The 13,067-nt window shown below is 37.8% G+C and overlaps 1 protein-coding gene across 4 annotated transcripts in view; it reads right to left on the reverse strand.

Annotated features, from left to right (window-relative positions):
• Nucleotides 1-13,067, reverse strand: part of nfat5b (nuclear factor of activated T cells 5b) — a 210,357-nt gene that overhangs the window by 48,277 nt on the left and 149,013 nt on the right. For all 4 annotated transcript variants that reach the window (XR_011889267.1, XM_072279813.1, XM_072279812.1 and 1 more), the window contains exons 5-6: nt 12,763-12,953; nt 3,461-3,633 (exon numbers count right to left, since the gene is read on the reverse strand). Coding sequence is in view for 3 of the 4 variants with exons in the window: in XM_072279813.1 (XP_072135914.1) it covers nt 3,461-3,633; nt 12,763-12,953 (364 nt within the window). In the remaining variant the exon portion in view is untranslated. The remainder of the gene's footprint in view (nt 1-3,460; nt 3,634-12,762; nt 12,954-13,067) is intronic.

Below are 13,067 nucleotides of genomic sequence, written 5' to 3' on the forward strand. Positions count from 1 at the left end.
TTTTAAAATGTAGTCTATAGGTCTACAGCAGATGCAATCTCACCGGCTCTCCACTTGGCCTTGGATAACTTGGGACAATAGCAACACCTAAATCAGGCTGCTGTTATAATTGATTACAGCTCAGCATTCAACAAAATCATACAGTTTAATCAACAAGCTCCAAAACCTGGGCTTTTATAAATCCCTCAGCAACTGAATCCTTGAGTTCCTCACTGGGAGACCACAGCCAGTGAGATTATCTCCTTGCTGTCAATCAATACTGGCACACTCAAGGATGTGCAATTAGCCCACTCTTCTACTCTCTCCACCCCCACGCATGTGTGGCTGGGCACGGCTCAAATGCCATCTATAAATTTGCTGATGACACAACTTTTGTTGCCAGAATTTCAGATGGTGACAGGAGTGAGATAGATCAGCTGATTAAGTCGTGTCATAACAACAACCTTGCAATCAATGTCAGTAAGACCAAGGAACTGATTGTGGACTTCAGGAAGAGGAAGTCTAGGGAACACACACCAGTCCTCATCGAGGAATCAGCATTGGAAAGAGTGAACAATTTCAAGTTCCAGATGTTAATATCTCTGAACATATTGATGCAATTGCAAAGAAGGGACAACAGCAGCTGTAGAAGTTTGAGGAGACTTCGTATATCACCAAAGATACTTGCAAATTTCTACAGATGTACCGTGGTGAGCGTTCTAACTGGTTGCACCACCATCTGTTATGGAGGGGCCACTGCACAGGATCAGAAAAAGCTGCAGGAAGTTGTAAACTCAGCCACCTCCATGGCACTAGCGTTCCTAGCATCGAGCACACCTTCAAAAAGCGATGCCTCAAAAAGGAGACATCATCATTAAGGACTCCACCACACAGGGCATGCTCTCTTATCATTTCTACCATCCAGGAGGTGTTACAGGAGGCTGAGGCATACACATTTCAGGAACAGCTTCTTCTCTGCTACCAGATTTTTGGATGGACAATGAATTCTTGAACACTATTTCACTATTTTGCTCTCTTTTTGCACTGCTTATTTAATTTATATTTTTTATGTACAAGTTGCAACAAAAAGTTTGTGAACCCTTTGCAATTAATGGTTTTCTGTATTAACTACTCATAAAATGTGGTGTGATCTTCATCTAAGTCACAATAATAGACAAACACAATCTGCCAAAACTAATAATACACAAACAATTGTACTTTTCATGTCCTTATTGAACACATTGTTTAATCATTCACAGTCCAGGCTGGAAAAAGTATATGAACCTTTGTATTTAGTAATTGCTAAAATCTCCTTTAGCAGCAAGAACCACCATCAAACATTTCCTGTGACTGCTGATCAGACTTGCACAACAGCGAAGAGGAGTTTTATACCATTTCTCCATACAAAACTGTTTCAGTTCATCAATATTTCTGAGGTGCTTTGCATGAAAGCCCTCTTCAGGTCATGCCATAGCATTTCAATTGGGTTAAGTGCTGGACTTTGACTCGGCCATTCCAAAACACAAATTCTCTTCTTTTTAAATCATTGTTGATTTACTCCTGTGTTTTGTATCGTTCTCTTGTAAAATCATCCAACTTCTATTAAGCTTCAGGTGACGGACCACTACCCTGACATTCTCCTGTAAAATGCTTTGATACAATTTTGAATTAATTGTTCCCTCAATAATTGCAAGCAGTCCAGGCACTGACACTGAAGCAACAAAGCAGCCCCAAAGTTTGATAGTCCTTCCACCATGTTTCACAGTCGGGATGAGCTTTTGGTATTGGTGTGCAGTGCCCTTCTTCCTCCGAACATAGCAGTGTGAATTTCTGCCAAAAAAATTAAACTTTTGTCTCATCTGTCCACAGAACATTGTACCAGAAGTGTTGTGAAACATCCAGATGGTGTTTTGCAAATTTGAGACATCCAGCAATATTTCTTTTTTTGAAGAGCAGTGGTTTCCTCTGTGGTGCCCTTCCACAAAAACCTTTCTTTTCAGTGTTTTTCCTTATAATGGACACATGAGCAGAGAGTTCTAGAGATTTCTGCAGGTCTTTTGCTGTTACTCTTGGGCTCTTTTTCATCTTCGGCAGCACTGCACGTTATGCTCTTGGTGTGATCTTTGCAAGACACCCACTTCGAGGGAGAGTAGCAACAGTATTGAATTTCCTCCATTTGAGGACAATTTCGCTTATTGTGGACTGATGAAGACTCAGGTCTTTAGAAATGCTTTTGTAGCTTGTTCCAGCTTCATTCATCTCTATAATTGTTGTTCTAAGGTCCTCTGAAAGTTATAATGATTAAGAAATGTGCAAATAAACATAAATTTCTTGAGAAGAGCAGAATCTGACAGTAATCTGACTTCGTGTGTCTTCAAATAGGGCAGGGCACTTCCACAACCCACACCTGCAATTTCATCTGATTGATTGCAACACCTGACTCCAAAAAGCCTCTGTAGAAGGCATTACCTCAGAGGTTCACATACATTTTTGAACCTACACTTTGATTGTTTAAATGGTCTAGTCAGTACTGACAACAAGTAGTACAATTGCTTGTGTGTTATTAGTTTAGGCAGATTGTATTTCTCTATTATTGTGACTTAGATGAAGATCAGATCACATTTTATGAGTAATTAATGCAGAAAACCAAGTAATTGCAAAGGGTTCACAAACTTCTTGCAACTTCATATATTTTTATTGTAAATAATTTATAGGTTTTCTTATTATTGTTATTGCAATGCACTATAATTGCTGCAGCAAAACAAAAAATTTCACAACATATGCCTGTGATATTAATTCTGATTCTGATAAGATGATAACTATATGTTTTCCTGGGAAATGTCTGAAAACACACTGGTGTCCAGCTACTGCCTCCCTAATTGCAGAGAAGGTGGTCAGACCTTAGAAGGCAACCACAGACTAACGCCATGGAGATAAGATAAATTTTGATTTTAAAAACATTTTATGCATTCCAAGAAGAGACTGTTAGATGCTGTGATCAAATCTTTGAAGGTCACCTTGGAAATCCTTGAATTCATGTCTCACTGGGAAATTCAGCTGATGTGACTGTCATGTGACAGTGGTTCTCCTCAGATTTTAAATCTGATTTCACTGAGTAGAGGATTAAATGTGTAGTACTACACATGTGACATCATTGCATCCATGCCTGATGTTAACTAGAGTATGGGCATATTGATCTTGAATGGAAGTGACCCATTCAATTCTGTGAATAAATTGATTTTACATAGAAATTATCATGTAGTTTCTTCAAAGGAAAACTGAATTTGGATAACTTCAAGCTAAACAACATACACATTTCTGAGTACAATTTTCTCTCTCCAAAAGAGCAAACTGTCAGTGGGTGAATGCTTTAAAAGTTTATTAACTATGATTCCCAAGCATGATGCTTGAATCCATTTAATGGCAGACAATTAGCTGTCCATAAAAAAAAAGACACCAACATTTTGAAAATATTACTCACTGCAGAGGATCGATGATGAAGGCGTCTGCAGTGTTAAAGTAGACCCATCAGCACGAGCAATATTTACTCGGAATACCAACCGTGCACGAGTGCTTTTCTTTTTGGATCCTGCAACACCAATACGTGCTTCAACATCAGCATTCCTTAGCTTTAGAATTCCAACACAGTCAACACTGGAAGCAAAATAAAACAGTTATGAAGTTAATAGCAACTGTGCTATAACTCTTATCAATAAGTTCATTCATGGCTCCCTACTTAGAGCAGCACACTTTGCCTTTAAACATAACCAATATGTATTTATTAAAGTCCTTATTATGATGTTTTAAATGATCTTATAAACAGATGTTGGAGAGACAAACTAAAACAGAAAATTCTTGGAACACTCAGGAGATCAGTCTGTATCTGTGGAAAGATAAACAGAGTTAACATTTCAGGTTCAAGAGTCTTCAACAGAAGTGGAAAATGAAAAAAGCAAGTTAGTTTTAAGTTGCAGAAGGTGGGGGAGGGATTGAAAGATCAAAATAAATATCTTTTATAAGGTGACAGGGCAATTCTGCTGACTAATAAATTAATTTGGACAGTTAGAAAGAAAACACAGAGAAAGGCATGTAAAAACAATGAAGCTGTTGTCTGAGATCCAAGGTCCCCTTTCACTTTGAATATGTTTAGAAGATTTGGCAGCATCTGTGCAGAAAGAAAAATTAAGTTAATATTACAGATGGACAGCAGAACTGGTTTGTTCTGATAAATCAAAAAAAAACCGGCTCAACATATTTTTATGCAGCTATGTGAATCCCCACAGTATCCCATGACCCTGTGACCTCTGCCTCGGCAGCCAATGTCAGAATATCTTTCAAGACCGTGAACCCTTGCAAGGCATCAGGCCCTGATAGTGTATCTGGGTGGATACTGAAAATCTGTGCCAACCAATTGGTTGGTGTACTTATGTACAACTTCAACTTCTCACACCTGTTGTCTAAGGTTCTCAGCTATTTCAAAAGGGCATCAATCATACCGGTGCCCAGGAAAACTGTATGAGCTGCCTCAGTGATTATCGACCAGTAGTATTCACATTTACTGTAATGATGTGTTTTGAGAGGTTGGACATGATTGGATCTGCTGCAATTGGCTTATCTCTGCAACTGTGTCCATTGTAGACCTATCTCACTGGACTTTGCTTTGGAGCACCTAGACAACAGCAAAAGCATCATCTTCTCACTATAGATCACAAAGCTTCTAAACCTCGGCTTCTGTACCTCCCTCTGCAACTGGATCATCGATTTCCTCATTGAGAGAGTACAGTCACTGTGGATTTGTGATATCTCCTCCAGACAATTAAAACATGCACACCTCAAAGATACATGCTTAGCCCATAGCACTAACCTCTCCCCACTCATCATGACTGTGTGGCTAAGCGTAGTTCAAACGCCATTTATAAATTTGCAGATTATACCTCTACTGTTTATAAAATCTCAGATAGTGACAAGGAGGCAGACATAAGTGGAAAAGATAGGTTGGTTGAGTGGTATATTAAAAACCTTGTACTCAACAAAAGCAAGACCAAAGACCTAATCATGGACTTCAGGAAGGGGAAGCCAGGAGAAGGTGCCCGAGTCGTCACTGAGGGATCAGCAATGGAAATGGTGAGCAGCTTCTAGTTCCTAGGTATCAGCACCTCTGTGTATCTATCCTTGGCCTACATGTTGATGTGATTACAAAGAAGGCATGGTGGTGGCTGTACTTCATTAGGAGATTGAGGAGACTTGGTATGTCACCAGAAACTTTCAAATGTCTATAGATGTATGGTATAGACCATTCTGACTGATTGTATCACCGCCTGGTATGGAGCCACAGGATCACAAGAAGCTGCAGAGGGTTGTATTCTCAGCCAGCTCCATCATAAACTCAGCACTCCCCACCACCGAGGACATCTTCTATAGATGGTGCTTCAAGAAGGTGGCATCCATAATTAAGGACTCTTATTTCTAGGTCCCTCTTTTCATTACTACCATCAGGAAGGAATTGCATGAGCCTGAAGGTCCATACTCAACGATTTAGGGACAACTTCTTCTTGTCTCTCATCAGATTTATGAATTGTAAATGAACCCATGATCACAACCTCATTATTGCGCTTTTTTTTGCACTATTTATTTTGTAATTAATTTTATGCTTGCACTGTACAGTTGTTGTGAAACAAATAAATTTCATGACATATGATTTTGATTCTAAGCATGCTATTAATATCGTTACAAAGTACTAGGTTTCTGATTAATTGTTACTGAAGTGGCCTGGCCAGCTGAGTGTTTTATGGTAGGCCTCTACATTTGCAGTTTTACATTTTCAGTTACTGTGAAGAAAACAAACCTTGCACCAGTACAATCTAAAGGAGTGCCAGAAAGTTTACTTAAACAGGTTTTTTTCACAATAAGATCTATAAAAGTGGCATTAGTGGTAAGAATTTAGGGAAGGAGGGCCAGTCCTTTGAAACAATGACCCTAAGATTCTGTCACATATGGAACAGGGGAAACCCTAATCTTGATATGGCAGACCTCTTTGCAGAACTATCCCATTTAGTCTATTCAGGGGGACCTGGGCATCCAGTTGCCTGTGACTTTAATTCATCATCCCACTTCTACCCTGAATTCTCTGTAACTGGCTTCTTAGAAGACAGCACAGTAGTGGAGCGGCTGCCTCATAGCTCCTATGAATCAGGATCAACCCTGACCTCTGGTTCAGTCTGTGGGATGTTTACACATAACCCCTGTTGCAGTCTCTTCCAACTTGCATGCTGAATGCTAAGTTAATAGGACTTTGTAAGTTGTAGCTGAGCACATAGTAGATCCTGGGCACAGTTGGTGGGAATTTGGGTAGAAAAGATGACTGGAAAAATGGGATTGTTCTGAAGTCAGCATTGACTGCATTGGCAAAAATGGCATTCTTTTATGTTGTCTACTATGTTGGGTGTGGTCTTTCACTGATTCTATTATTGGTTGTTGGATTTATTGAGTATGTCTGCAAGAAAATGAATCTCAGGGCTGTATATAGTGACATATATGTACTTTGATAATATATTTACTTTGAACTTTGCATGGAAATACACTCAGTGGTCACTTTATTAGATATGCTCATGGTCATCTGCTGCTGCAGTGCATCTACTTCAAAGTTCAATGTGTTGTGCATTCAGAGATTCTCGTCTGCATAACGCTGTTGTAATGCATAGTTATTTGAGCTACAGTCATATCCCTGTCAACTTGAGCTAGTCTGGCAATTCTCCTCTGACCTCTCTCATTAACAAGATGTTTTCACCCACAGAACTGCGCTTCACTGGATTTTTTTTGTTTTTTTTTGCACCATTGTCTATAAATTCGAAAGACTGTTGAGCGTGAAAATCCCAGATCATCAGCAGTTTCTGAGATACTTTCTCTCACTACACATACTGACATAAGGATATACTGACATTGGAGAAGGTTAAGAGAAGATTCACGAGAATGATTCCAGGAATGAAAGGGTTACCATATGAGGAACATCTGGCAGCTCTTGGGCTGTAGTCCATGGAGTTCAGGAGAATGGGGGGGGGGGATTTCATAGAAACATTCCAAATGTTAAAAGGCCTGAACAGATTAGATATGGCAAAGTTATTTTCCATGGTAGGGGAGGGTAGGATAAGAGGGCACAACTTCAGGATTGAAGAACATCCATTTAGAACTGAGATGTGGAGAAATAACTTCAGTCAGAGGGTGGTAAATCTGTGGAATTTGTTGCCACGAACAGCTGTGGAGGCCAAGTCATTGGGTGTATTTAAGGCAGAGATAGATAGGTTCTTGATTAGCCAGGGCATCAAAGGGTATGGGGATGACTGGAAGATTTGGATCAGCCCATGACTGAATGGCGGAGCACACTCGATCGGCCAAACGGCCTACTTCTGCTCCTATATCTTATGGTCTTATTCCCCGCCCAGCTTATCCATAATTCTCACCAGAGCATCTGGGAATTTGTGTTCAACTTTTTACTCAAGCAACAGCACAGTGTCGTACTAAAAGAATCATATGAACATCTGAAATCCTTCACAAAGTCCTTTCCCAAGATATAAAAGGCAGCACAATAGTATAGAGGCAGAAAGTTGTCTTGGATGACCTCAGCCATGAATCCATACCCCATGATGTTTGTTAGCATAAGTTTAAACAACAAAAAACAAAACTGATGACTGACACTGATCATCTTCTATCAACTACTGAAACAGTACTTTTCTGGAGTGCACAAGATTGAGTAGCAAGGATATGAAGTGCACTCTGAATGCCCAGCCTGTAGAGGCCTAGCAGAATCACTAGTGACTGAGCTAGCTAAGTCCCAAAGGGCATAACTGAAAGACTAAATTGCAGCAGGTGGAGAGTGAAACAACACAAGAAATAAACTTTACTTGATCTCATTCATCAACCTACATTTTTGGCAGATGACTATGTCTATGACAGCATGAGAAGGGATAATCACTGCACTATCCTAAATTTTATAAACTGCTGAGTAATTCTAAAAACCAAAGGATCAGATCAAAACTCTGAGGAGCTGTTATATAGTCACAAATGGTGATGGACAAATAAACAGCTGAGGTGAAATTATTATCCCTGAATGATGGTGGGACAACCATGTGAGCTTTCATAGACATGGCTGAAATATCTGCAATATCTTCAGCCTTCCTCTCTATCACAAAAGTCAAATTTCAACCAATTTAATTCATCCACAATATCAAAAAATGATTAAGAGTGCTGTATATAGAAAAGGCAAAATGATTAGACAAAATCCTAGGTGGGTGAAACAGAAGAAATAAACCTGGTGGATGGAATTGTCCAAGACAGCATGGTGTTGATAACTTGAATTGAAAAATTTGTCATGCATCTAACCAAGCAGTTGTAATACTGGCATTATCAAATGTATACAATGCCCAGGTACGTCCTTGTCATGTAAAAGAGCAAATAAAATCTGTCTAACATGCAATCTTGTCTATTTTCAGTTACCAGCAAGGTGGTGGAAGGTGTCATCAATAAAGCTATCAAGCAAAAATTACTCACCAGTGTTCAGTTTAGGTTTCCCAGGAAGACAGGATTGGTAAAATTTCAGAATTCACCAAGGGATGACTAAGACATTGGTAAGGAAAGGGAAAGGAGAATACAGAAGTAATCTAGCAAGAAACATAAATAAACAAACTATGAAAGCTTCTACAGATATAAAAAAATGAAAATAGTAACAAAAGTAAATGTGGGTCCCTCATACCCTGAGATTACAGAAATTATACTAGCAAATAAAGAAATACCAGAGAAATTAAACAATTACTTTGTGTCTGTTTTTATAGTAAAGGACACAGAAAATATTGTGGAAATATTGAGTAACAAGTCTAGCTTAGATGAGGATTAACTTAAAAAATATTGGAGAAATTAATGGGACTGAAAGCCAATAATTTCCTATGATGAGAAATGCATCTTAAGGTTTTGAGAGAAGTGGCTATGAAAATGAACAGGTTGGAACCCTTCAAAATTCCCATCATTTCCACAGAATGAAAGGAAGCAAATTTAAACTCACTATTTCAGAGAGAGGGAAATGAAAAAAATGGAACTTCAGACCAAATAATATAACATCTGTTGGAAGGAAACTTCTAGGTTCTATCATAATGCAGTGTTATTTGAACTTCAGAAGATCTTCTAAAAAGTGTCAAGAAGTTACTAAATAAATTAGAGCAGATGGTAATATGTAATATATTGGTGTGGATCAGTTAATGAAGAGAAAACAGACATTAGAAATAAACAGGTCATTTTCAGACTGGACTAGTGGAGTGCCCCATGACCAATGTTGTAGCACTACCTGTTCATCATCTACATCAATGACTTGGATGAGGAAACATAACCAACTTTGTGAAAATAATAAGCTAGATGGCAATGCGAGTCATGAGCAGATGCAAAGGCTAGTTAGGGAGATGTTAACATACAGTGAATAAGCAAGGGAATTGCAGAAGGAACACACTGTGGAAAATGTGAGATCGTCCACTTTTATAGTAAACCCAGAAAAGTGATGAGAGATTGAAAGGTGCTGGTGTCCTTGTACACTAAAAGTTACCTTGTTCATTACTAGGAGCAATTGCAAAGAGGTTTTAAGTACACAAATGAGGTTATATTGTTGCAAATTAGATGAGATTCTGTTGAGATCAAAGTCGGTATATTTTATGTTGGTCTGGTCTTCCTATGTACAGAGGTACATACTGTTGAAAGATTGACTGCAACAAAGGCCTACGACCTTTTTTTCTGCAAAAGCTGGCCAACACCCATATTCCACAAATAAACTAAAGATGCAAATGCAATTTGTGACAAAGAGCAATAAACACAGTTTGTACCTTCCTAATGTAGGTTGAAGAAATGTGTAGTTGTGGACAAATAGAGGTGCAATCAACTGTCTCAGAAAGTAGAGGAAAGTTTAGTGGATGTCTTCCATTTTCAACGTGGAATCCACACCACGCTTACAAACTATATAATTCAGGCACAGATAGAGAGAGGAGGAACAAGAATTGGTTTTTGAAAATTTAGGTTTCAGGGAATGAAAATGAATCACTGCTGGAGACAAAGGTATGAGAGAAAAGACGACATTCCTGGATGGATTTAGGTAGTCAGGGGTTAGAAAATATTTGTGATATTCCATGGCAGCTGCTGGAGCATGGAAATAACAAGGTCAACAATACTAAATGTAATGGAACAGCAACAATAACAATCAAAAAAAATGTTCTGCAATCATGGAGGTTTTGGGGCACTTTGAAACTGTGTCAAAAGTCATACAGACCAGGAGAACTTTAATCAGAGAAGAAAATATATGTCAAAAGAGGAAATGCTAGGATATTCTACCAAACCTCTGTCATCTATGCATTTTAAAAATCTCCAAGTTCTCTCTTCTTTACCATCATAATGAGAAGGTCCTATTGCCTATCCATTATCCTTCTATGGCCACTATATCTAATCTCTTGCCTTTCTACCACAATGCCTCTGCCCTGTTTGATGACATCTTCCCAAGGGCAACTTCTTTACCTCCACCTTAATGTTGTTCATTGTTTTTCTTTCTTTCATTCCTCTAGCCGCATCACAAAAGAACTCCAACAAAATTTGGAGACAGACGGGATCTCATGAAAATTTCTAACAGTAGTGTCTATAAAATCATTTTCTGCAGCATCAACAGAATTTTTTTTCCATTTGTCAGCATCTGAGCATCACTGGCAACACCACTATTTTACCCATCTCTCAAATGTCCTTAAAATGAGATGCAAAGTCGGCTACTTCAGATGGATTTCTGAACTGATAATTTTTGTGGGTCTCAAGTCACATGTATGATAGGTTGGGATGATGGCACTTTTATGGCAGTCTGTTAATTCTGTAATCATTATTACCAAATACTATATTTTTATTTCAAATTATTAAATGAATTCACAGCTGCCTTGGTGGGATTTGAACTATATTTCTTCAGACTATTAGCCAGGACCCTGGATTACTTCAAGTAATTTAATCACTGCAGAACCACAGTCCAGCCTACAATGCACCCATAGTGTTGGAAAAAAGTACTCAAAAAATATGCATTCCTCATCACAGATATTTCTTTATACTTTAAAGAAATAGCATACTGTACTAATGTGTAACAGTTGTTCTCACTGCCTCTTCTGGTCCATTGGATGGCAACATTGCTGTTTCTTTATCATTTGTCTGTTTTTTACGAGGCCGGATGGAAAACGTGCAAGGAACCGGCCAGATCTGAACCCAAGACCACTTCCCTTGAAGTCCGATGCAGATACCACTACACCACCAGCCAGCGCATATTATGTAACAGAATGGATCTTATCTCAGATATTTCATCATATCTTGCCAGTCTCATCTCAACTGCCTATGATTTAACAGTGCTATTGTCTCTGATATTGGTTTTAACACAAGTATACTGTCACTTATGTACCATGCAAAGCTCATATACACACTTGTAATGATGCACTAAATTTCTGGACCATTATCATTTAATACATGATAGCCAAATGAATTTTCATTGTATGTAAATTCTGATCACTGTTGTACACAATCTCTGACCTTAAATATTTAATTTTATAAATTGCATTTATTTGGCATAGCAATTTCAAAACATAATGGTATTTAAGTAACATTACAGGTGACCCTAAAATTTACAACCATTTGGGTTAAGGAAATTTGTCCTTACAGAACTCACAAATCATAATTAAAAATATGAGATACGGAATAAAATTTGAACCAATAGAAACTGTATGAAAAGTAAATAAATCAACACAAGATTGGCTTTTTTTTACAACTTGCACTTCTTGACATGAGTAGATGACACAGCTTCGCATTATGGAAAATCACGATACAGCCTGTTTTCTATGAAAGTAGCTGTCCCTCACTCCTGTAACAGAGGGGTTGCCTGTATTTAACAATATTATTTCAAGATTTTAGATTATGTCTTCCTCTTAATTGTAATTTCAAATTTTAATTTTGCACTCTAAAATAACTTTAAAAAATTAAATGTGCTTTCTCCTTTCTGGTTGATTCAGTGTGAGGATTCTTCTAAAACAATGCTATTCAACCAGCTTGATAACTTCTTTAGTTCTGTATGTAAAAGGGAACATCTATCTTTGTGGAATCACTACATTTTGCAGCTAGCTTTCTTCAAAGTTGGAGATGAATATACACACACACACACACACACACACTTAATTATTTCACAAGTGTTAGCAAGATTCAGGCTAACAAATTTATTCATATCTCCTAAGTATTCTAACTTACAAACACTACTTATGTGCTTTATACAATAATAATCTTGAGATAACATCTTGTTTTGCTGAAGGTTTTAATTCATGTTGCAGAAAGTTATGCTGAAGGTTTTAATTCATGTTGCAGTTCAAATTTAACAGATCGTATTTTACATTTAGATAATTTGCTTGTTATCATTGTTTCTGAATCTAGATGGTGAAGATCAGACACCACTTAACACCAGAGTAATGGAATCAATTTCTCCTCCAACATTATTACTAATAGCAACACTAAAAATAATACTTTCCCTTACTTTATGCAGATAATGTAAGCTCAATCAGCACAATGTAGAGATCAAACTCTAAATCCCTCAATTTCATTGTTCAATTGTTTTGCTTTGTCAACTGAGATAATAAATAAATGAAAATTTTAATATTAAGGCATTAATATGTTTAATATGAGCAGTCTCCTTAAGTCCCATTCATTTTGCAGAAAAAAAACTGAGTTATTCCAGCAGATGTCAAGACTTACGCTAATGTCATATTACTTCCAGGATCCAAGTTGACCTCAATCACAGTTGTTCCATCAATGTCCACCTCCTTGCAAGGAGTAGTATTTCGCCCAGTGACTCTGCATGCTTGGTAAAAACCATGAGGTTTGACTCGGCCAGAATCATTTCCCACAAAAATTTGTAAGATTGCTGGTTGATTGTAACCTTCCAACTAAAAAAAAAGAGCATAGAATATGTAATGCTTGATGGATGGAAATTTTAATCTTTGAGTAGTTTTAACTATTAAATCACCTCAAATCAAGTACTACATAAACAAATATGTATC

Source organism: Mobula birostris, chromosome 15, assembly GCF_030028105.1.
Source record: "Mobula birostris isolate sMobBir1 chromosome 15, sMobBir1.hap1, whole genome shotgun sequence".
NCBI classification, from domain to species: Eukaryota; Metazoa; Chordata; class Chondrichthyes; order Myliobatiformes; family Myliobatidae; genus Mobula; species Mobula birostris.